This window comes from Diadema setosum, chromosome 22 (genome assembly GCF_964275005.1).
Source record: "Diadema setosum chromosome 22, eeDiaSeto1, whole genome shotgun sequence".
Taxonomy (NCBI): domain Eukaryota; kingdom Metazoa; phylum Echinodermata; class Echinoidea; order Diadematoida; family Diadematidae; genus Diadema; species Diadema setosum.
In genome coordinates, this window is record NC_092706.1 from 26,803,963 (window position 1) to 26,829,162 (window position 25,200).

Here is a 25,200-nt window from a genome sequence, read left to right on the forward strand (position 1 = left end):
TCATTAAAAAAAAAAAAAAAAAAAAAGTTGATATGATAGCAACTCTTGGTGGAATGGCAATTGTCATGGTAACGACAAGAATCCGGCTTCCCGATTGGCTGTTGCTATCGGAAGTTGCCATTCCAGCAAGAGTTGCTATCCTAACATATTTTATGAAATGGGGCCCTGATTAGTACACGTCAGTGCATGCAGTGCAAGGGAAGCGCCCTCTCACGTCTTGACAAAGGAAAATCGACAGAGAATATCTCACATCTGTCAAGTGGAGTTCTGGTGAAGAAATCTTCAGTGTAATAAGCAAAAATGGCTGGTTCTGCCCTCAAAAGGTTAATGGCCGAATATAGACGTATGTATCATGTGTTCAAACGCTTGAAGGTGCTATTGACACCACAGGAATAATAGAGATATTGGCCCACCCGTAATCATGAGTGGCCCTTCCGTGTATCTTCAGTCCCATGTGTACATATTTGCATTAGCTCCTCAATCATTGAGCATTGTATAGAATGTTGCTGTAGGCCTACTAGCAGTAACGTTAGAGTCTAGATACAACAAACAGACAAAGTTGGGCGCTATCGCGCTAGAAACTACGAGGACCTAGTGCAGTTTCGCACGAGACCTCAAAACGGTAGAATCCAACAATCGTCTCTGAAGTTCTAGTACGTCTAGCTAGTAGACCGTTTCTATACAGCGACTGGGCTGTGTAGGGGCAAGCATGGTGTTACCTAGCCCGACCAGACGCTGTTAATACGCTACGCGAATACAGCGTCTGACCAGCGAGCGGGCACCTTCAAAGTGGGGAACCACAACACAACCACAAAACTTATGAAAATTTATACGTTCTTTATAAACAATGTACACGTTACCAAACGTTACTCATGAGGACCTAATGGTCCTTGTCCTAATGGCATGCTTGTATTACAGAAGGTTCGTAAGTCCATTGAGAGCCCTCGTGATAAGTCCGTGGAACCAAAAAATGATACTTTCTGGCGGATTCCCTAACACCGTCGGGGTTCATCGTTGCAGAATTCAAAATGGCGCCTTGATCTCTGCGGAAATCTTTTGCGTGCGTGCGATGCGCTGCTTGAGTGTAGTAGCAGCACGGTTGACAGCGCGACCTTTTGAAAGGGCATTCAGATCATGTGAACTCCCGGATATTGGAAATGGCCTTGCGTGAAAGACGATGTACCGTTCGTGAACCGTTCACACATGCTGCATATAACCATCCTTTTAGGTAAGTTATTAAATCTAAATTTCAATATTCATAGCATAGATATGAAGTCTCATTATCATTTTGTTCGTCAGATGAGTTTGAAGTGACAAAAAAATGATCTAAAGTATCAAAATTCAATCCGATTGCATGCGATCGTTGGACCCTCTTCGTGTTTGGAGCTTCGCTGGTACAGCCCTGTCGCGCTACGTATGTACAGCGGCGACTGGGCTGTGTATAGTTAGGTGTTACCGGACACCATGGTATTACCGGACACGCTCATTTTTGCATACTAATGACATTCTTTACGCGCGAGATTTCGTAGATTAGCCTCACAGAACTTTGTGTGGACAGAAATCGCAGAAAACGCGACATAGGTGCCTAAAAATGTAAATCCCAGTAGGACCTATATTCATCCCAGTATAGCTTTATGTACAAGCTGCTTCAAGGGATAACTACATCAAGGTTCGAGGTTCAAGGTAAAAACACAAAGAAATTCACAATCACATTTTACCTCAAATTTATAGTTCATTGACCCGCACCTCGTCATAGTAATAATATTTATGCATGGTTGAATCACATTTCACAACTGAAATTCTATGAAATCCCACTCACATACAGGAAAAATGCTGAAGATTCCAATAGAAACAAAAGTTCACTGATGGATATTGGAAATATGTAGCTATCGTCCTCAAACGCGAACGATGCGGAATAGTTGTGCGCTAATAAGGGGCCCACAACTTGTCACCCGCGCGTGCGTGCAGCTCCCATAGACAAAGCACGTAAACTAGAAGTAGAATCTAACCATTAACCAGTTCTCGATTTCTCACAAGGTTTTATTGCGTGAACTGTTCAAAATGTTCAAAACGGACATTTTACCGTAAAATACGAAATTTGAGCCTCATTTGCCGATTATTTTCTTTGTCATCCGCTCGATGAGAATGTGTATGGTGATTTGTGGGATAAATTGTGATTCTGGTGCAAGGACTAGGTGTTAAAGATGTCGATTATTCGATTACGAAAGTCGCGTCCGGTGATACAATGCGATTTTGCACCGCGCAAAAAGACAACTTTTTTAGAGGGGTATGTTTGAAGCATATTTTCTAAAAACTGGAGCGAACAATTGACATATATAAGTAGGCTAAATTTGTAATTTCCAGGAGTACCTTGGAAGTGGGCTTAAAGTTATACCAAACTTATTTGCCCCTCTGTGCCAATGAAGATGATATAGCTCTAGGTCTAGATCTAGAATTTTAGCAGAAAATTCTGAGCACCTCTGTGGACTACAACCTAGTTAGTTCTAAAGAAAGTTCTATTGGAAAGAATTCATTATTTGGGGGGGGGGGGGGGGGAGTCCTCCACTTCTCCACATGCGATATTACATTAAGGTAGACTAGATTCTATATAACTAAATACCAACAGAATGTAGCGCTTTTAAAAAAAACCTGCACCAGTGCCCCGACTGCGCACAAAAGCATGTTTCTAAAATTCTGCATGTAGCCAGTGGTCAAATCTTGGATGGCATTATGGTCAAATTATGGGCAGCTTGCCTTACTTGCAGTAGTTCAGTATTTTGATTGCTGGCATACAATCATGTTACATGTTGTATTTGCAGATTTTTATTTCTCTTTTAAGACCTTTATTCTGTTATTTTGTTATAAAATCACTGTGTTGACTTCATCACTTTCATGATTTAAACATTCAAATTCAGTGAGACTTGCATTGAGAGATATTGCATTGGGAGATCATTATTTTGATATATTGCATTGTTACCTCCGCCAAGGGAGGAGGTTACTGTAAAACGAGAAATGTTCGCGTGCATTTTAATTTCGCGAATTTCGCGAGCGCCAAGATTCCCGAAATTAAAATGCACGCGAAATTTCTTATCTACATTATATGCATTGAACGCAAGAGGCAATTCGCGAAAATTTCTTGCCGCGAAAAAGGCCGTCGGCTCCAATTCGCGAAAATTTCGTGCCGCGAATATTTCATGTTTTACAGTATGTTTTCATTACAGTTGGTTTGTTGGTTTGTTTGTTTGTCCGTGTGAAAAATAATTCAAAAAGTAGTGAATGGATTTGGATGAAACTTACAGGAAAGATTGAGAATGACACAAATAACAAATGACTAAATTTTGGTAGTGATCTGAGAATTTTGGGAAAATTAATGAAGGATTTTTGATATTTTGACAGGTAGGGTCAATGAACTTGGGAGTTCAATCTGTGCATTTTGAGGTTTTCAAATACGCACTAAAGTGCGCGGTCTAGTTTCTGCTAGGGCGAGGCGCGCCACGCAGCTGAGGGTTTATGACATAACAAAGGCTTCTATATTGGGAAATCGGGCTACACTGTATTTTTCAGCGTGTATAACAGTACCTATGGGTGGAAATCACTGATCTCTGTGGAAGAGCCCAAAGAGCTTTTCCCCAGTGGTGGAGAGGAGAAAAATCTCTTTGGGAAGAGCAAGATCATTGGTGGAAAGTAGCTGCTTGGTGGAGGTCTGCGCTCTCAGAGTGCTTTTCTAATTTATTTTTGCTATGTTTTTGCCAGAATGTGACTTTCTAATATGAGCTAGAGTGGAACACTGATAATTTTGTTTTGTTGTTTATCATTTACTGAGGAGAACCTAGTTTGGGTTAATTATATGTCTGACCCTCCCTCTCTCTCTCTCTCTCTCTCCCTTTCTTCTTCTTCCCCCCCCCCCCCCCTTCTTTGTACAGAGCTTACAATCAATCCACCAGAGGGAATAATTGCTGGGCCTGTTAACGAGGAGAATTTCTTTGAATGGGAGGCTTTAATCACGTAAGTAAACATTTCCCACTTCAAGCAAGATTCATACTTGATTCATACAAGATTCATACTTCATGAGGACTACTCTTCTGTCAATTTTCTGCTATAACCTTGCTCATTGGGATGCATTTTCCCAAACTCTTGGTATACAATAAGAGGAACTGTGCATGATATCACTTAAGGATGGCTATGTACAGGTAGATATTAATATGTGGATTTATGTCTAAAATAAACTTGTGTATTAGTCATGGAAAGTAGAGGCTGACTGTGTAATTACGTAATGCAAACCTCATGAATTTAGTGTTGCTGCAGATGGTTAAGCTAAGATATGTGTTTACGGCATGTCCTGTTTTCATTGCCTTGTACAACTTGTAAATCTACAGCAGCGAGCCGTGATGCGATGATATGGATCTTGCAAAAGATGATGATGACAAACCAACTTTCGACGGTAGATGAAATAATGCAATGTATCATGTACTATGCACACACAAACCCCCCCCCCCCCAAACAAACAAGTAGCTCCCCCCCCCCCCCCCCCCAACTCCAGCAGCACTTAATATGTAAAGGATTGGTCAAAAATCTCATTTCAAATTCCATGCCAAAATCACACATGTCACTTTTGAATAATAACCATTTGATATTTAACCCATTGAGGACGAGTCCCAAGTATATTCGGGCAGGTGTCTATGGAAAATGTGTGTTGTAGCAAAATCAGTCCGTCCTCAACGGTTTAAGGGGATACATGCTTACTTATTAAGTCAAAGATATGGGATCATTCTTATTTTCGCACATAAGGTAGTCAATAAGTGCCGAAACACCCCTGCCCAATATTTTGCTCAAAATCCTCCCATTAAAAAGTTATGTTATTTTGATGTGGGGGGGGGGGGGTACTTTTTGTTGTTGTGTTTATAAGTTTATATGTATATTAAAGGGACTGTACAGTACTGGTCGAGGTGGGGATTCATGTTTTGAACATTCCTAAGTGAGATAATGAGAAACCTCTTATGAAATATGGAAGAGCATGCAATTTTTAGAAGGATTCAACATTTATTTCATGAAAATTGGTTTTCAAATGACTTAGATATCAAAAAAGTGATAATAATAAAAACCGACCGGCCACGCCTTTTATTATGATCTCTTTGTTTCACCTTGTTTTTGGATATCTCGGCCATTTCAAGACCGATTTGCATCACATAAACTTTTGATACCCTTAGAATTGTATGCTCTTGACATCTTATAGAGTGGTTTCTGAATATCTCGCAAACGTTAAAAGCTAAATTCCCTCATCTTGACCAGAATTGTTCACACCCTGTTCATGCCTAGCCTCATTCTCAAATAACCACTGTTGCAAGGCCAGAGGAGACGTGCTTTGCTGGAGGAGTCTTTCTCCACAGAGCTGAAGTTTCCACCTGATTACCCTCTCAATCCGCCCAAGATGAGATTCAAAACAGAGATGTTTCATCCTAATAGTAAGTCTTGATTTTTGTCTAAACTTCTGCTATGTAGTGCTTTGATTTTATGGTAAGCCATTGCCTACACAAGAATGATGATTTCCTATATATTTGGTACATAGCCCATTATACCAGCAATTGGTTGTGATAGAGTGGAGAATGACCTAATTCAAACGTACAAAGAGCTTGAGATTTGTGGTTTCTTCTGCACTGAGATGTGAGTAAAGTTGTGTTAGGCAAACCCTGTGATATGAATGCAAGCTACATTGTACATACAATGTTCGCTCATGTAGAAGCTTGCATCACTAAGATGGTATAACAGAACAGTTTGGGCTTGTACACATACAATGTACTTGGTAGATGCTTATGACTTGTTGGTAGATACATCCTCTGGTTAGATAGATCACTGCAAAGAATAATATACAGTCATTTTAATTATTAAATGACAAAACTTATACCTCCTTTCTTATCACTATTCAAAAACTGTGATTCAAAACAGCTCACTTTCTACATGTGTGTGGAAAGTTGATTCATGTGCCACAGTGTAGACCCCCGGTGTACCATGTAATTCTGAAACTGCAACATATGAGTGCTTTTTGGAAAATATTTTGTTTGTCAAAGCCATTACATTTTTTTTTTTTTTATAGATAGGCTTGCACTAGACATGCAGTGAGCAAAGTTGTAGAGAAAATTTCAAGCTTTGCTGTGATAAAAAGATGTACAACTCATCACAAAGGTCTGATTCTTTTTCTTACAAATGGCCAGTAGCTAAGTTATTGTCCAGATCTGGGAGGCATGCTGTTGCAGTCACAGCTGCAAGAAAAAAAAATCAAAATTTACTCAAAAATCCCCTATGGAACACCACTATTCAATCACAATACAACACAAGCTACTTATCGTCGCTGGGGTGACAAGACCTTGTATCTCAAATTTGATGAAAATGACTTTTTGGGGATTAATGTTCAAATAATCAGCTAAGTAGTAATAATAATAATCAGTCACCATGGCATGTCTAAGGAAAGGCTATCACATTCACTATAGTGCTTTGGCCGGCCGCCATGTTTTTTTTACATTTTGTAGATACGAGGTCTTGTCGCCCCAGCGACATTATATCTGTGTGAGGAATAGAATTGTGAGTGAAGCCTTCATTGTACTCTGGTATTTGGTGGTTTACTGATTGGTTTGGATGGGGTTTGAGCAAGATATGTGAACTTTGCAAGCTGTTGACTGAGCCGGGCATGTGAACATGGCACACAAAGATTTAAGAATGAAATTAGAGATAAGAAATTAGAATTTGAATTCTTCCAGTGCAATGTTTCTCTGTTTTCACTATCAAATGCCCATTGTTGTGAGTTTGCAATGTTCTTGTGCCTCCTGCATTTTCATCCAGTCTACGCAGACGGCCGAGTGTGCATATCCATCCTCCACGCCCTGGCGATGATCCCATGGGTTACGAGAGCAGTGCAGAGAGGTGGAGTCCCGTCCAGAGTGTGGAGAAGATTCTCCTGTCTGTCGTTAGCATGCTGGCAGGTGAGTAGATACCAACAGCTTTTGCTACGCTTGCACCGTGTCCCAGACGGCCATTGCAATCATGTTTCAGACTGCTGTGGACAAAGAGGGATTGACGTCAGACAGTGGGGGGGGGGGGGGGGGGGAGGGGACTGGGATGGACAAACATGACAGGCGCGATTGACGTGGATGCTGTTCCCGAATTGTAGACTGTCAAAAAATTTACCACAGCAGTCCTATGTAGTGCTAATAAGAAACCTACGTATAGTAGGCTGTAATAAGATGAGGTGAAGGCAACAAAATATGCGAGCGCGTAATAGGCCGTAACCAAATGTGGAGGCAGTCCGTAAAGGGACACAGCAGGAAATATCTGTAGTCTAGTCTGACCAGACACCGTGAGAATGGCATGTGATGGCAACATGTTCACTAGAGCCAGGACTGGAATGAACTAGACTAGGGTACAGAGGAAAACAAAATGAAAAAAAAAAAAAAATCCCATATCCACTGCACGCTGCATTTCAAGCTGCACTGGTGTACTTTCTATGCTTACTCTGGTGTTCAGAACTGCCGATGAACACAAAGCATACTTGTAATTCTTGTTCATGTCTCCATGACCTCCATGTGGGAATGTGCAATTATTATACCTGAGTAGGAAACCATTGATAGTTTTTTTGATTAGAAAGGAATAGAAACAATGAACAGGAAATAGCTTGATGGGTTATTATCAGATTTATGACGATGTGAAGAATGATTCTTAGACATATCCAGAGAGTCGCTTGGGTTGTGCTTGTACTCGCAACCTCCATGGCCATTTGTGATTTGAAGTATTAAAGAGCCTGGAAGATTTCAATCACCAGTGCAGTATAGATTCCTTCAATCACTGAAAATACATGATGCACTACAGAGTTGGTCCATTTCTCTTTCATGTATGGAAATGAGTACTGTACCATTTAGTATTTTTACAAGTGTCACTACGCCAGGAACAAGCCAATAGCATATAAAGTGGGCACACATGGAATGTTACACCTCACACTATGTGTGTGTTAGCACAGAATTAGCAAAGTGACTGCCTTACTTTTCTTAATTTTGTGGAGCATGGATTCCTCAGATCTGTCGTAACAAGTATTTTCATTCCTCAGCAAGTGAGAAATGTTGTTTTCAAAAAGTCGTAGTCTATGATGGCCACCTGACAGCTTCTCAGAATTTCATTGAGTGTGTACTGATGGGCAGGGCTTCTTTGACCCTTGGCATGTAAATCTACGAGAATGAGAAGTTGGAAAATTAAACAGTGCATTTTGGAAATGTTTTATGAAGCCAGAAAGTATTTAAAATGGTTGGAAAATTGTTGGCCGAACCAACTCTGAACGTCGTACCTATTTTGTTAACCCTTTGCAGAGCCCAATGACGAGAGTGGAGCCAATGTGGACGCCTCGAAAATGTGGAGGGAGGACAGGCAGAAATTCTACCAAATATCGCGAGAGCTCGTCAAAAAGTCACTCAGCATGTGATGCATGCAGCAGAATTGAAAAAAAAAACAAAAAAAAAACAAAATCCAAAACAGTGCACTTCTGAACACTGGCCCTTGAAGGATTGGCAAAAGTCGTGAATGGTATCAATTCTGCGCAGTAGCCATGTTCTGATGGAAGGTCAAAGTGCGACTGGCGTATGACGAAAAAATGATGCCAGTCTGACAAGATCATGGCGGACATCTGCAGCCTATATTTCCTTCCTGGGAGGACACAAATGTATAGATTATATTTATGATTTCAAAACGATTCAATAAGATGTTTTGATTTTTGGTAAGTCATAAATATCTATGAGTAGCATTGAAATAAAGTGCCATTCCACTCCGTGATAAAGTGTGCTGGTGTAAGTAGGAGAAAATCAGCAAACAGAAAGGCAAAAATCTCTGTAAAATTGGGTGTGATTGAAGAGAAAGTCATGAGACAGTGGAGTTTCAAATGTTGTCCCAAACCTGACATGATAAATTGCAACCGTATTATGCATATAAGGTCAGGTAATGATGTCCTCCCCTCATGAGTCTTTCATTGACCTGCAGACAAATCTACAGGTATATTAATTGTCCAATGTCTACACAGTATGTCCCAAAAGAAATTACAATCAAATTTTCGCATTGATAACACCCAATATGATTAAAATGTCTAAACGCTACTTCAGGGTCTCAAGATATAACATCTTAGCTCTATTTTGCAGAAAACCCCATTCAATTTGGTTAAGCGGTCACATAGAAATGTGGATTGTTGTAAAGCATGTCATGAGTCTGATTCATCAAAGTTTAGCACTTCGATGCTCTTGTGTGTGAATACAATAGACAGAACTTGGAGGGAAGAGACTCCTGACATCTTCTACAAAATTCCTCATTTCTCTTTGACCAATGAAGCAAATTGAGTGGGGTTTTCTGTAAGATGTGGGCAATGACTTAGAGTTTCATACCCTGAATTTTTATTTAGATTGATTCACTTTTTTTTTAAAGATATCATTGCGGAGGGTACCGTTGTAATTTTTTTTTTTGGACATACAGTACAGGAAATCATGAAGGTAACCCTGTATCCTTCACGTTAGGTTATTGCTTGGCTGTTATAACATAACAGTGATGGCTGTTGAAGAGAGAGAGGTTCTGTAGTTGTTGATTCATTGTTGATTCAAATTTCTATCATGTTTTGTGTGGAACTAATTGGAAAATTGGAAATCTTTTTTTTTTTTGTGATCATATACTTCATGTAAAAAGCATAACTATATGTGCTTGTGACAAAGTCAGTGTTGCGTGGATACATGTACAAATAGTCCCCTCCACTATGTCATTTTGTGTGTGACATTGATGAAGCAGGCTGCTTTCATTCTTTTTGATTGACTATTTGTAAATGTTTTTCTCACACTCTGCATTGCATTTGAAAAACTGGCTGCAGTTGCGATGATTGATGATAATGACTAAAGACCGTTGACAATGTTTTTGGGGGTTTTTTTATAATTAAGACGCTTCTAGAGATAATCATGCTGTGTTCTTAGTTGATTACTAGTACACTGTACCTTTATGCAATGCAAAAACCAAGAAATACATATACCAGAAAGTGTAGGGCAATGCATGGAGAATACTGCTAGTCCCGAGATGTCAATGTTGGCAAGTTACCATCTCTAGCGTGAATCTCATTCCATTTTTTTTTCTCCCTGCAAGATGTATCATCAGATAATGCTAGAATAGCATTTGTATATGGCATAGAAATATGGTAATTGCAATGCCGTGATTTTCCCCTCAAATTAAGGAAGAAGGGGGAAAAAAAAAAAAACTGAAAGAGAACACTCGTAAATACAGTATGCCCAAATTGTAAGTGAAGTAGTGGTAGTATTAGTGCTGGCAGGCCATGGTTCTAACCTACATGTACTTTAAGACATCCAAGTGTAATCATCCATTTATAAAATGTTAAATTCTTTAAAAGTATTTGCTAAAATCCCTCCAATAAACAATTAGTGACACATTAGAGCATTGAAGATCTAGAGGCTCAGCACCCAAAAGATAAGTGTACTAATATATTAATTTTCTTGTGTGATGAAAATTTGATAGGTGCATACAGTGTGTATAAACTTGAAGAAGTTACAAGGACCTTGTTAGGTCCCCTGTTCATATTTTGTTTTGTATGTTTTACAGGGTTGTGTTTGTGGCATTTGATAAAGATAGAAACTGGGAAGGAGCATGGAAAAAAAAAGGGGGGGCAGGGGGAGTCATTCCTCTATGCACTATCAAATTGAGGAAGTTATTGTGGGGTATGTCGTACAATGATTCTCAATGAATTTGTATGCAGTTTTTATACCTCAAAGGTTGTCGTGAGAAGCAAAGGGCATCCAACTCAACTGTGCCCTAGTTTGCTGGTAATAATAAGTCTGGTGCCAATTGGTCTGAATCTGTTAAATCCGTATTTCCCAGTTTGCCACGCACATTATTCTGGGAGCAGAATCCATTCAGTCTTTCCTCTCTCATCACAGCCCTTACGTACTTAACACCCCCCCCCCCCCCCAAACCAAAATTTCTAATCCTAATTTCCACTCCATCCTGACATCCTGGTTTTGATAATTAATGAAATGGGCATACCCCACATGGGACTGACTGGTGGCAAAATGTTAATTTTGTATTTGTGTTCATCTTTTCTTTTTCTTTTTTATCATGAACTTGACCATAACTGTACTATGTATGTCAGTAATAGGTGGTCATGTAGTTTCTCTTCATGTTGTATGTGTATGATCATGTAAAAAAAAAAAAAAAAATAGTGGAAACTGCAATGTCACCTGCTCTGTATGTTATGCTACTATATTATTAAGCTCCTTTCCCTCCCCCCCCCCCCAAAAAAAAAAAAATGAACAAGAAAACTCCAGAATGATTTAAATGTTAAATATCAAATGGAATATATGTTGCTTTACTGCCTTTTTCTTACAAGGCTTTGCTATGACTTGAATGATTTTGTGTGTGTGTGTGTGGGGGGGGGGGGAGCTTACTCAGTCCCACATGGACTTAAGTTCATTGGCTTTGATAAGTAGATAAAACGTAATTGATGAAAAGTATCAATATTATTGATAGTCGTGATGATGATAATGTCACTACTGTTATGATTATTCTTATTGTTATGTTTTATCATTACTATGATCATTATTGATACTGTATTATGTACAATCATGGTAGCAACATCATTCTAGTGGAACTGAGAAGAAAAAAATCAAGTAAGAAGCAAGCTATGTATGGTGCATTTTTTTTGTTTGTTTTTTTGTTTTTGTTTTTGGGATATTCATGTTCCAACCTGCCATCTTCACCGCTAACTGTCTGTCACATTCTGCACATTCTGCAAAAGCATACATGCTTGTAGGAAATGATTAATTGGAATACCTCTCCCATAGTCCAAGTCGCCCAGTTTCAGGCGTTGCGACCTTCGCACCTCTCACCAGCATGCTTTGCTAGCAGAGTTAGCCGCAGGTGTCCAGAAATTAAATGCGTTTGCGTAGGGGAAAAGTGTAAACTTGTTTAATCCTTGTGTAGTGTGCAATAACCCCCAGAGGTGGGATTTTTTATACTGATTGAGATGGTTTTTGTTTATACCTGCAACAATATGGATATTGAGAATCAGCTGGATTTTGTTGACATCATTGTGCAAGTAATAACATGCAAGGTGTGCGGAGACAAGCAAATATTCAAAGGGCACTTTGGGACCAAACAGTTGGTGTAAATATGCAAATAATGAGTGAGCTGATGTCATCACTTCACAATTTTCCTTTGATCGATTACAAAATTCTGACAAAAAAAAAGAAAGAAAAATGTTTCCTGCTATAAAATGTGTTAAACATATCAAATGTTATTCCCATGTGAATAACCTTAAAATTAAGATCAAACAATCAGGATTTGATACTGCTGCATGATTACACTTGAAAAAAAAAAACTTAGAAATTTCTACTAATTCTAGTACAATACAACCTGTATGGCGATGACATCTTGGGCTCACATTAGCATATTCATACTCAATGTTCAAAAGAACTGTTTTGTGAAAAATTCCAAAACTACACAATTTATGACTTCCATTATATTTATCCTATTTTATTCGAATTTTCACTTTTGTGCTTATGAAGTGTTTGCAAGCCTTAAATAGTGTGTAGTGATTGTACATGATTGTACAATGTCAGTAGGCTGGTATAGGCTGGTGTGAAAGCTACCATGAACCAAGACATTGAACAGCAGTTCAATTGTGCATTCAACTCTTTCTATTATTTGTAGCCTCTTTAACCCACTGAGGACGGACCGATATTGCTACAACCCCCATTTCCCTCAGACACTTGTCCGAGTATACTCAGGACTCGTCCTCGACGGTTAATACAAAGTAGGTTTGTGCAGCGCAGTCACTGTCGAATATTGTGGTAAGAATTCTGAACGTGTTGTATGTGTGTGTCTACTGTTCATAAACTGGATTATTAAAATATTGATAATGTATACGGAAATGCTGTGACTTGTCTGCCTAATGTCTACATTCTTAAGTGTATTGGGGTGTTAGTGGAGACATTGGCCCGAATTCACGAAGGTGGTACAATCTTGTCCATGGTTTAACCCTAATCAGGCTGGGGGGGGGGGGGGCAGAATCCGCCCCCCCCTCGGCGTTTCGCGCAATATCTTTGCAACGCGATAAGCTCCCGCCGCGATGTTTCATGACTTTTTTCTTTCAAGTATCGCGCAACTTTTGAGACCCGAATTGTTGCGCCCGCGCGTACCGTTTTGACGCGACGCCCGTTCGAAAAAAATTTGTCAACCCCAAAATTGCTCCAAAACATGATTTTGTGTACAAATCCAATGCAAATTGTGTTTTTTCAATTAATTCACATAAAAATTCATATCTTCACTTAGAATGGCCGAAATCAATTTATTTTAGCATAATAATGCTTCGAAAAATGTCTGTGACAAATTTTGGCCAAAAAACAAACAAAAACAAAAGGTCAAAAAACAGGGAAATACATAAGAAATTCAAAAAACAATAAAATACATAAGAAATTAATTTCGATACAGATTTTTTTTTATCCTATGTCTCAGAAGAATGATACAAGAAACATTTTAAAAAAGAAATTAGCTTAATTGGAGCATTAATAAGTGATTTAGAGCCCAAAACTGATCTTATGCATAAATTACAATAATTAATTAATATAAAATATAAGAAAAATTTTTCGGAGAAAGCAACCATACATTTTGATAATATACGTCGCGGGCGTTGCGTGTGCCGATTTTCGGCGCAATCGCGCGTTCCATAGGCGAGATCTGAAGGGGGGCGGAATCCGCCCCCCCCCCCCCCCCCCCCCCCCGATATAGCATAGCCAAAAAAGCCCAGCCTGATTAGGGTTAAAACCATGGACAAAGACCGTAGTTATGTATAGGGTGCCAAGTGTCGCAGTCATTTCGTCGATGAAATTACTGATTTCATAACGAAATAGGCCGTGCGACACTTGGCGGTTTAAACCATGGACAAGATTGTACCACCTTTGTGAATTCGGGCCATTCTGTTTTTATTCTGTGACTGCGATTAATGTTAAATACATGTATGAATGCCACATATAACACACATTTCCAAAGCATCACAATGTTCTTCCCTCATCAACCCCAGCACTGAACATCCTCGCTGACTGTTTGACAATAGAATGTACAGCTGTATTACAATTCATGGATGTTTCTTTTCCTTTAATCTAGTAACTCATGGCTGGTGGAACCGTGGGGGCTTGGGCCCCCACACTTTTTGTGCACCATACAAAGGAATACATAAGGTGTCATCACTTTAGGCTCCCACACTTTTTTTTAACCCGGAATGTAAGTGGCACTAAATAGAAATAGATCCAGAGATCTTGAAGTGTGAGTGCAGTAAGGTTAGGTTTTTCCACTGAGGACCTTTTTTTTTTTTTTATTGGCTTGTTAGCTCATGAAACCCGGAAGTGGGCCCCCACACTTTTGAAAACGCTCCGCCAGCCCCGTAACTAACCATTTCACTCACCTGTTCCCTCTCATTTTAATAATAATAATTATGATAATAATAATAATAATAATAATAATAATAATAATAATAATAATAATAATAATAATAATAATAATAATAATAACGATAATAATAATAATAATAATAATAATAATCAATAATAATAATAAGTATTATTATTATTGTTATTATTATTATTATTATTATTATTATTATTATTATTATTATTATTATTATTATTATTATTATATTATTGTTATTATCATCATCATCATCTTCAGTGTCATCATCATCATTTTTGTTTTAAATGATACTGAATTGTGCATCTTCAATTTTACTGTTGACTGAGACCCATGATGAGACTAATTAATTTCTGTGCAAGTCAGGTACTTTATTTGGGATCAAGTAATGCTACACAAAAATAGAGTCAGTTGAAACTGCATACAATGAACAGGACAATGAATCTATGTACAAAAAGTAATATAAAGTTGACAATTGTTAAAGGCCATATGGACGGAAAAAGGATAACTTCTTTGGGTTGAATCTGTGTTGATATCGATTAAAGTAGTACATAGTGCCTTCATTTTAAAGTGTGAACCCTGCAAGAGGACATATTGAAGAATGAATAGTGCTTTTCAGATTCTTGCTAATCAGAATTTCATTTTGTTAATCATAGAAAGCATAGATGCATACTTTTTTCACACCACATCAAGAATATACACATTTTCCATATTTGCAAATTAAGACTGCATAATAATATTTACATGAATATCATACTGCAACATTTTTACAACTGCAAAGAACTCCTGAAGTATTATTAGTTATGAAGATAAACCCACAATGTTGCAGGAAATGCAAAGCTGCATATCATATACTTTATTTCAAGGTATCACCCATTTTGGACGGCAAATGTGCATGTAATTGAAAAATGAAGTGTCAATATCGTACTGGCACTTGATAACCGACAATCTTTTCACAAAGTTGCATATACACACAGTCTATGATAGAAGACTATTAAACATAAAAATCTTTTCTGTGCTGCCTGCAACTTGGTCACAACTTCCTGGAATGTAACAAAAACATACTAATAATCAGTGCTTTCTTGCAGTGTGTAATGCTTTTTTAAATTCCTAATATTATTGGTAAACGAGCAATGATGATAATCAGGCGACAGTATGTTTATATACACTACAGTACAATGAATCACATCTACATTCAACTACAGCATCTTATCAAGGTATTCTACATGCATTTCCCTCCATTTCAATTTCCACCATAACATACTTTTTAAAACTTAATATACTCTTTATCGTAAGCCACTGTGTATCGTATCTTACATTCCAATTTCTTCAACTGTATGAATACTTCTTCGATGAATACTCTACATCACATGCCACTGCCCATTAAATCTACTTTAGATCATTTCTAATTTCTTCAGCTCTAAACAAAATATATATTGTGATACACTCATCTTTATTTTTATTAGAACAAGAAAGACAATAATTTGTGATATACTCTTCTCAATTTCTGTTAGAACAAGAAACAATACTTTGATATATACTCATCTTCTCTTTTGCACCAAGCAGCTGCAACGTACTTCTACATTGTCGTGACACGTGCCGCACTTTAGAGCAAGAAGGCCATAGTATTGACAACTGACATTCTGACAGGCACTGGAGTGCATTGCAAGGGGTGAGACAAATATCTTATTGAAACTACTCCATCGAAGGTTCCTCATCTAATGATGTTGGGAAAATCCACTGTACTACAAACATTATTGTCACAGCAAATAATCAAGGCTGTTCCAAATATATTCTAATGTATGAAACAAATATGGTCAAGGGGGTTACTAAATAGCATTTCATAGAACCATTTTCATGGAAGCGAAGGGATTTTCAGGTAGCGACAGCTGACAAGGTGTCCATAAGCACAACAAAATTCATCATCAATACAATACAATAAGTTGCCAATGACTTCAATGCCACTCAGATCAACATTTACAAATGCAAAAAAAATATATACATAAATATATTTATTTGGATGACAAAGCAGTTTATCAGAATGACTGAAAATCACACATCTGTACACAAAACATCAAGGTTCATGTTCACATCAAGAATTTTAATAGCATTTCTGTTTCAGTTATAATTCATATTTAACATAATTTGTTATGATTTCCAAATTGACCACATCTCCACCACAACATTATAAACAAGATCATCCCAGGGCAATAAATATTGAATAATTGCGGATGTGGAGCTGATAAATAATATCATCGTAAGTTCACCTCTTTCGATCACAATCTGTAAAACTAGCACAGAAGGTTTTCTTCAAAGTCATTTTCAAAACCCTGTTTGAGATATTAGAAAATATGGACAAATTTGTTGGGCTCAACTTGAAAATATTATCTGTGCAGATGCAAATGTTAAATATCTGCCTCTTTAGATATGATCTGAGTTATGCATCCTACACATTTGAGCAATTCTTGCACAATCCATTTTCATCTTTATCAAATAACAAATTACTTGAGCCTAAAGAACAGGTTGATAATCATTTATTTTTCACTTTTATCTTCATGTTTTGCGTTTGGATTATGTTACATAATCACTGTCCAAATATCAAATACAAGAAAGAGCATTAAACATGTTTGCGATGAGGGATGTGTGTTTTAAGTGTCCAGCTGACAAAGTAAGGCGACGCCCCGCCCCACCCAGTGGCTTTCTGGTTTGTCGGTGGGGATCTTCAGCATGAGGACAAAGTTTGTGGAGTGGCCGGTGGTGGAGAGGGTACCACGGCGCTCGCTGGTCTTGTACAGGGGCGCCTCGTAGGTCTTCTTCTCGGGAATCTCAGACCGCTTCATGGGCTTCATCCAGATCTGGAAAATGACAAAGATGAGACACAAACAAGAAAAAGAAGGAGGGAGAAATTGAGAAGTGATGATATCCCCTTCTCTGTTCTTCCACAGCCACAGCAACATTTTGATAACCAACAGTAATGAGTATCGAGCTGGAAACAACCATGATAGCAGCCTCCATACGCAACAAAAAGTTGATCTCCATCACCTTCATATCACTTGCGTTAGTAGACAGGCACACACATTGCTTGGGCTGCATAGCCAAAATTATTCTTGAATAGGTTACTCCACAGCTGAAAATTTTTGCAGGATCAGGACATTGTATAAAACAAAGAGATATGACTACTGATGTGGGGTTGTGATAGTGTATAAGGGTCATGACTTTCACGATTGACTGTCATTTTTTTCTCAGTCGTCGGTGTCAAAAATTACGGACAAGTGATACTTGGGGGCATTATTTCAACATCAACTGAGAAAATTAATAGGCAATCTTTAAAGGTATAACTCCCAACCTTATGTGTTTATTATGGGGTTATGGTTGCCTGGAAAAATAGTAGTCCTAGGCTAATTACTCAAAAATTATTTAAAGGGAGTAGTTCAATCCACAAGATTCGGCGACAAACAGACCAGCCGACCACTCGGCCACCCGACTTTAGAGTGATTCCTACATGTATGTACCCCTCTTCACACTATGTGTGGGTGGGGGTACAATAACAGTGTAGAGTGCTAGGATAGAAAACTCACCACTGGCATGGCATCATGGAGAATCTTCGGATGTGACTCGCCCACTTTGCGAGTCTTGCGATCCCAGCGTGCCCCTTCGATGAACAGGCCATTGATGTAAACACCTTTCGGCAAAAGGGAAAGAATGGGGGAAAAACAAAAGATCCTCAACATCAGATTGATATCTACCACATCTAACGATATCAAAGGAACAGAAACCTTTCTCACAGGAATTCACATGATGTTCCTAATTTCATGCCCCGTTCAGTTGCAGAAGGTGTACATAAAAGGAATTTGTCCCCATTCTCTTAACCCTAACTAGGCCGGGCTATTTAGGTAGTTGATAGAGCAGGCCCCCCCTTCAGATCTCGACCGTCGACCACGCGATCGCGACGAAAATTGGCACACACATTGACTATGATGTAATCTAAAATACCTTGAAGTTAATTTTAAAAAAAATTATCATTTATGCTAAATTATGCTAATTTATGCATAATGATGCATGAAATTAGACTATTTTGTATAAATCACAAAATAAAGCTCAAAACAGGCACTTTTTTTGTGTAAATATTCTTTTTAGTGTCCTTAGCAAATGTAATTAAAAAAAATTGTGACATCAGAAAAAATTCTTAAGTATTTTATTGTTTTTTTGAATTTCTTATGTATTTCTTTGTTTTTTCGACTTTATGTTTTTCATTGTTTTTTTGATGAAATTTGTCCGCAACATCGCTCCGAACAAGAAAATATGTTATTCATTGATTTTAATCAATAAAACACCAAAATAATCATGCTTTTATGAAATTTGCCTGTAAGCACAGTTTGCATTGAAATTGTACACAAATTCACGTTTTTGAGCAATTTTTGGTCAGACATGCATGGACATATTTAGGCGTAACTTCAGAACCACGCGCCCGGGCGTCACAAATTTGGTGTCAAAAGATGCGGGAGACTCGAAAGAAAAAAGTCATGAAACGTCGCGGCAATAGCTTTTTGCGATTGCGATACATCGCGCGGAACGTCGAGGGGGGGGCCTCAGAGGCCCCCCCCAGCCTAGTTAGGGTTAAGTATACTTCACTGGCCACATGGTACTTGAAGGATACACTGTGAACTAGACACATCACTTAAAAGACAGGCAGGCAGAATGACTGCTGAACAATGTAAAACAAAATAAAACAAAAAGACATGTACAATCTTAAGAATTTCCTAGGTTCTGTCCTTAGAAAGACAGTGTACATGTAGGTCTTATACCCCCGCCAAACAACATTTCATAAGCTTTGGTCAAAACAACATTTCATAAGCTTTGGTCAAAAAACTGAGGAAGTAGTTAAATCTGCAAGATCTTTCCTTGATCTTCTGCCATTAATATGCCGTTACCATGGCAACGTACTTTCGGGTACTGTCGAAAAATACGTCTTGCACATCTACAACCAAAGGCACACATCTGTACCACGTTTCATGGAAATTGGGCAAAAACTGAGGAAGTAGTTTGCAACACAAAATTTTCCATCATTTTGGCTCATAATATGTGAGCTGTTACCATGGCAACATACTTTTTGTCACTGTCAAGAAGTGTGAAGGTACAAACTACAGGTAGGTGAACCAGTTCACTGGCTAATAACACTTTGCTCTTTACAATGAATGAAGTGGGATCTTGTACGTGTGTGAGTTGTGACTCCCTCACACATGCCACCTATATTTTATGTCCTAGCTGAGGAACAAAGTGTTTTCCCTCTTACTACAGGGGACGATATGACTACCCATGGCATTGCTCAGCAACACTCCAGAATCAAATCCAGGTCTTTTGGATTGGGAGGCAGATGCGATACCAACTAAGCCAAATCACCCCCCTCCCCTCCCCCCTGAACCCATGCATCATCTCTTTCCTCATACGTATAAAGTCCAAGTGCATACCATCTTCCGGAGGATTTGATGGCTTCTTGTCATCCAGCACCTCGCTGTCGTAGCCGAGCAGGTCGATGGGGATGGTGTACTTCCTGGCGTAGTTCTGCTGGGCGCCGGTCAAGAAGGCTTGGGTGAAGAAGAAACCTGACATCCAGAAGACAGGGGGTGGGCCGACATCGTACCAGTCCTGGACAGGGGGTAAAAAGAGGACAGTTGGTCATTGCTGTGTTTACTTCATCCTTGATTATAACAGGACAGGAGGCTGAGAAAATATTGTTGCACTTGACAGTAAAAACAATCCATTTGATGTACTAAGTAACATATCAAACTAGACCCGGAATTTGTCAAGACTGACAAATTAGGTGATCCGATCTTTTGAAAATCAATGATTTGAGTTTTGATCCCAATATAGGCATGACTATACAGGTTTCATCTGTGTTTAGGGATATTGGCTGTGTGATGTTTGGATACTGATTTTGAAAAGGGAGTCAGGTCTGCCATCAATATTCATGACCATACAGGTTTCATCTGTGTTGACGGGACATTGGCCGTGTGATGTTTGGATTCTCATTTAGAAAAGGGAGTGAGACCTGCCATCTTTGGTACCAAATTCCGTATACACTAACGGAAATACAGAATGAAGTATATTTGACCTTTGACCTCACTTTGCACACCCAAGATGGCGTCTAAGCAAAAAGTAATTATTTTATGAAATGATTCTTGTAACATGGTCTTTGCGTGTGCAAAATATGGGAAAGATAGGACATGTATTCACCAAGATACAGGATGAAACATTTATGACCTTTGACCCTAATTTACATACCCAAAATGGTGTCCGATCAAGTAGTTGTTATTTTATGAAATAATGTACGTGACATGTACTAAACATGTGCAAAATATGGGATTGATAACCATTGTTGTTGTTCATCTATTGCACAGAAAGTAGTAGAAAGCAAGAAAAATAAAGCAAAAATTATGTTATTTTATAGAAATTTGAAGGAGAAGCAGAAAAAAATCAGAAAAAGATAAAGTAAGGAAAGGGAGATTAAGATTAACTAAAGAAAAAGAAGAAAAAAGTGTTAAAAAAGATTTAAAAAAATATTGGCAGGGGTGAGCCTCGAACCAGGGACCTTAGGATTACGAGTCGAATGCGCTACGCAATGACCTATTTCATTCTCCATAGGCCCTGTGTATTAAGCAAAATGACGCTGCATCGAAGCCTCGTGCCATTTTCAACCAAGTTTATCGACGTGATGCCGACATTGTATGAAGAAATGGAGGGCACACTTACGATAGCCCAAAGTCTCAGCTACAACATACTAAAATCTGGGAGAAATTCACCGAAGCATAAGTGAGCTAGTGCTCGAAAAAGAGAGTCATGTCCATTTTCACTGCCAGAAAAACTGCTCTCCCATAGAGATAACACGTAAACTGGTCAAATCTTACAAGGATACTTTCAATCTATTTTTACGAGGCGATAACGTCATCCAATCAAAATGTTGTTTTTACATTAATGAAAGAACATTTAATAAGCTACAACATATCGAAATCTGGGTGAAAATGGGCAAAGGATAAGTGAGATACGCTCGAGTGAACTTGTAATTTGATGACGTCATTTTGAAAATTTACTCTTTTTATTTTATTAAGAAATTTGATATCTTTTAATCATTTTTCCAGCATCGCCAACCCATGAAATGACATGTACAATTCCTCAGCTTTCAGAATATGTAAAGAAAATCGGGGGTCACCGTCCATCCTGACGAGTAAAATCGGATTTAAAATTGGCGGTTTTTTGGCATTGTTGCACTGTATATCGCCATTGACGCGCGCGCGGAATTTCAACTTTGACGGGCCCGTATGACGTCATATTGAGTCGGATTGACTTGAAATTTGGTAGACATATTCCTTGACATTTCAAGCATCTGATAAGTGTGAAAAAACGGGAAATTTCTATTGCATATGAGCTGTGCGTGCGTATATGCGCGCGCGCGTACGCGTCCGCAATTTTTTTTCAATTTTTCAAAAAATGCTCTAAATGGTCTGAAACGTGTGCAAAAAAAATTTGAGCTCGATTTGAGCATACAAATATTTCAACGCGCGCGTACGCGCACGTTTTAAGGTATAGATGAATTTTGAGAATATGAGTAGAATGCCCTTGACTTGAAATATATGTGACGTAAATTTCATTGAAAAATTCCATTCCATTAATGAGATATGATTGAGAATGTGTTTTCATATAATGACGTCATAGTGACGTCACGGTCGACTGATCACTTTGATTTTAGTTCGATTGCCGTCTTTGGGAGACGATACATATATGGTATAAGTTTGAAATTGATAGGAAGAGGACTTTCTGAGCTAATCGATGCACACATACTTTTGGGGAGAAATAAGAAGGAAAAGAAGAAGAAAGAATCCGTAGAGAAACAGAAGGTGATCCGAGAGGATACTCGGATCACCTAATTATGTACAGGACTGGTGTACATACAACTGTACAATAGTACCTGTACATATATGAAAACATATGGAAAATCTAGTGTATGTCCGCAAAACAACACAAAAGATCTGGCAATTTTCAAAACGTAATCTGAAACAAATTTTTGTGTTGTTGTTGTTACTGCCACTGAGATATTGTTGTTGTTGTTGTTGTTGTTGTTGTTGTAAATATTGTCTGACAGAGATGAATTTAACATGTCATGTCACCTGTCAAACAAACACATAATAAACAGCAGAGAGATCCCACCTCTCTTCATCTGCCATATAGAGTTTGTTTTGCCTATTAGACACACCATTCATCCAGAGACTAATATCCTTTTATAAACCACAAATCTGTCTATATCAGAAAATCACATCCTCTCTTCAAAGTCTTTCTTTTTTTTTTTCTTTTTTTTTTTGGTTGTTTTTTTTTTTTTTTCTTTTTTTTTTTTTTTTGGGGGGGGGGGGAGGTTTTCCAGACCATGAAAAACCCGTTGAGGACAAGTCCTAAGTATATTCGGACAAGAGTCTATAGGAAATGCGTGTTATAGCAAAATCAGTCCGTCCTCAACGGGTGAAGAAAGCATCTTGCCCACTTACCTGGAGGAATTTCAGGCGCGCCAGGAAGTCGTTGACGTAGCTGCCCAGCGGCTTGAGGGAAGGGTAGGACTTCTTCATCCACATGCCGGGGATCTTCCCCTTCAGGATGCTGTTGGCCACCTCCTCCAGCTCAGAGGACATCACCACCAGACCCTGGAGACAGAGATACGGAGGAGATATGAGGGCGTTTCCATGGTAACGAGGTGCTAGCAGGTTCAAACTTGACTTTCATGCATCACAAATGGATACATCTTTGAGCACTTGTAAAGGGTAAGAAAAAGATTTCCACACCCGAAAAGATTTGAAAACTGCTATCATCACTCGGGAAGACATTTAGAAAATACTTAAGGAAGTTATGTGAGTAGTGGCCTGCAGCACAGTGTGTACGAGTTGTTCATTCTAATTCCTCGTTTGGAATCCTGCATTTCATTTCCCAAATTTCATATCAGTCCCAAGACAACTGTGAACTATGCCTGAGACATGTGGAAAGGATTAGGTATAGGATTACTGGAAGCAGACTCGCATCTTTTACACAATGAATCAATTCTAGGTGATGTTCTGTAATTTGGGCTTTGTCAAAGTCTAACTTTCCTTCAAGCATTCAGTACACACCATGTGATTTGTTTGATTACTTATAATCCAAACTTGATCAAATTTGCACTGTTGTGTTTATGAAATTTTACTCTTTCTTTTCAAACTGAAATTTAAATGGTCTGAAATATTGCTTTAATCATTTATATCCAACTATCTGGCAACTGCAAAAGTATTGCAGCTAACAGTACTTGTAAACCTCTTTATGAAACAAGTCCGTGGTAATCTCAATATTTAATACCGTCTGACTGCTTGCACACATACCTTGATGGCCTTCTGAATGTTGATGATGCTGGAGCGTACGACGGCGAGGAGGATGTTGAAGCGACCCATCTCCTGCACGAGCACGGTGTTCATGCTCTGGGTGTACGTCGTCGGGTACTTGCGGAGACCCGCCTCGATGTCGAACTGAGAGGGTAGCTTGGCCAGGATGTCGGCCGCGACTTCTTTGACGATGTCGTCATTCGACTTGGCGCCACCTCCTGATGACCGCGACTGGAAAGATCAGACAGAGTGAAATTATAATTTGGTATCCAAGAAGTGTAACAGAAGTTTAACAGTCAGGAATACAGGTTCTTGTTCAAAGAACATATGTTCTCATTTTTAATGTAGGCATACTTCAAACAGACTCTCTCACTTTGTGCCTCAGTTCTTCAACTTGCTATCCCAGGATTGTTTTTATTTTTCTTTCCTTTCTACCTTCTTTTGGTTTGGTTGATTTATCGTTTTGGGGGTGTCTTCTGGCTTGTACAAAGATGCAAGAGTTAGTGTAAGGCAAAATTCTGACTGCGGGCATATCTTATATCTGCTAGTTTTGCTCTTTTTAATTTTTCATATTGCCACGATTCGTGAAAGAACAGAACAATGCTTTTCACATCTGCATGAAACCAACCACAGCTGGAGACACACCCTTTGAAACTTCAGAGTAACCCTGTTTGAAAAAAAAAAAAGTGTGGTTATTCTTTTTTTTTCAGACCTGCTTCTGAATGCACTTGAATGGCCCATAACTGTTTTCATCTATTACAGAAAAGAGTACAATTACAAATATTGGTTGTCAAGTCTGAAAGTGGCCTTTTCATTTGATATCAGCTTTGTAAACCAGGAAGGGAAATTGTGATGTCAAATATAAATATTCTTTAGCACGGTGATACTGTGATTCATTGGGATGAGTTCTGAATTTCAAGCATTTGCGTGTAGCAAAAAATTTCCCTCTTGTCTGGTTTAAGCAACAGAAAACATGTTTCAATGTAAACTTGTCTCAGAGTCATAACTTTAAGTTCTCTGTCCATACATATGATGTCACCTTACTGAATATGTAAAGGTTAGTACAACGTATAATTATCCCAAGCCAAACCTCTCACACACAGATTAGTTAGTAAGTGCATCTACCAGCCCGATATTGAAAAAATCATTTAGGTAGCTACGGGGTAAACAGTTTGACTTACAGTGAAGTCCAAAGATTTACTTGGGAGACATTAAACATGTTTCGAGTCAATTGTTTACATCACACTTCTGTCAAGTCATTCCTTTAAGAAGTGCTGGGTATTATTTGGAAGAAGGTTAAAAGTATACAGAAGACTGGAAGACACAATATATTTCA

The 25,200-nt window shown here is 38.6% G+C and overlaps 2 protein-coding genes across 2 annotated transcripts in view; one reads left to right on the forward strand and one right to left on the reverse strand.

Moving 5' to 3' along the window:
• Positions 1-300: 300 nt before the first annotated feature.
• LOC140245332 (ubiquitin-conjugating enzyme E2 G2-like) lies at positions 301-8,461 on the forward strand. The gene is given in 7 exon segments (XM_072324911.1): positions 301-343; positions 3,924-4,005; positions 5,346-5,376; positions 5,378-5,462; positions 6,835-6,870; positions 6,873-6,974; positions 8,349-8,461. Coding segments are annotated over 7 exon segments (492 nt in total).
• Positions 8,462-14,825: 6,364 nt separating this feature from the next.
• The window catches only part of LOC140245365 (dynein axonemal heavy chain 7-like), a 129,723-nt gene continuing 119,348 nt past the window's right edge, over positions 14,826-25,200 (reverse strand). Inside the window, exons 71-75 of the mRNA XM_072324942.1 lie at positions 23,865-24,095; positions 23,010-23,162; positions 19,944-20,121; positions 18,054-18,157; positions 14,826-17,330 (exon numbers count right to left, since the gene is read on the reverse strand). Of these exons, the coding sequence (XP_072181043.1) occupies positions 17,124-17,330; positions 18,054-18,157; positions 19,944-20,121; positions 23,010-23,162; positions 23,865-24,095 (873 nt within the window). The 3' untranslated portion in view covers positions 14,826-17,123. The remainder of the gene's footprint in view (positions 17,331-18,053; positions 18,158-19,943; positions 20,122-23,009; positions 23,163-23,864; positions 24,096-25,200) is intronic.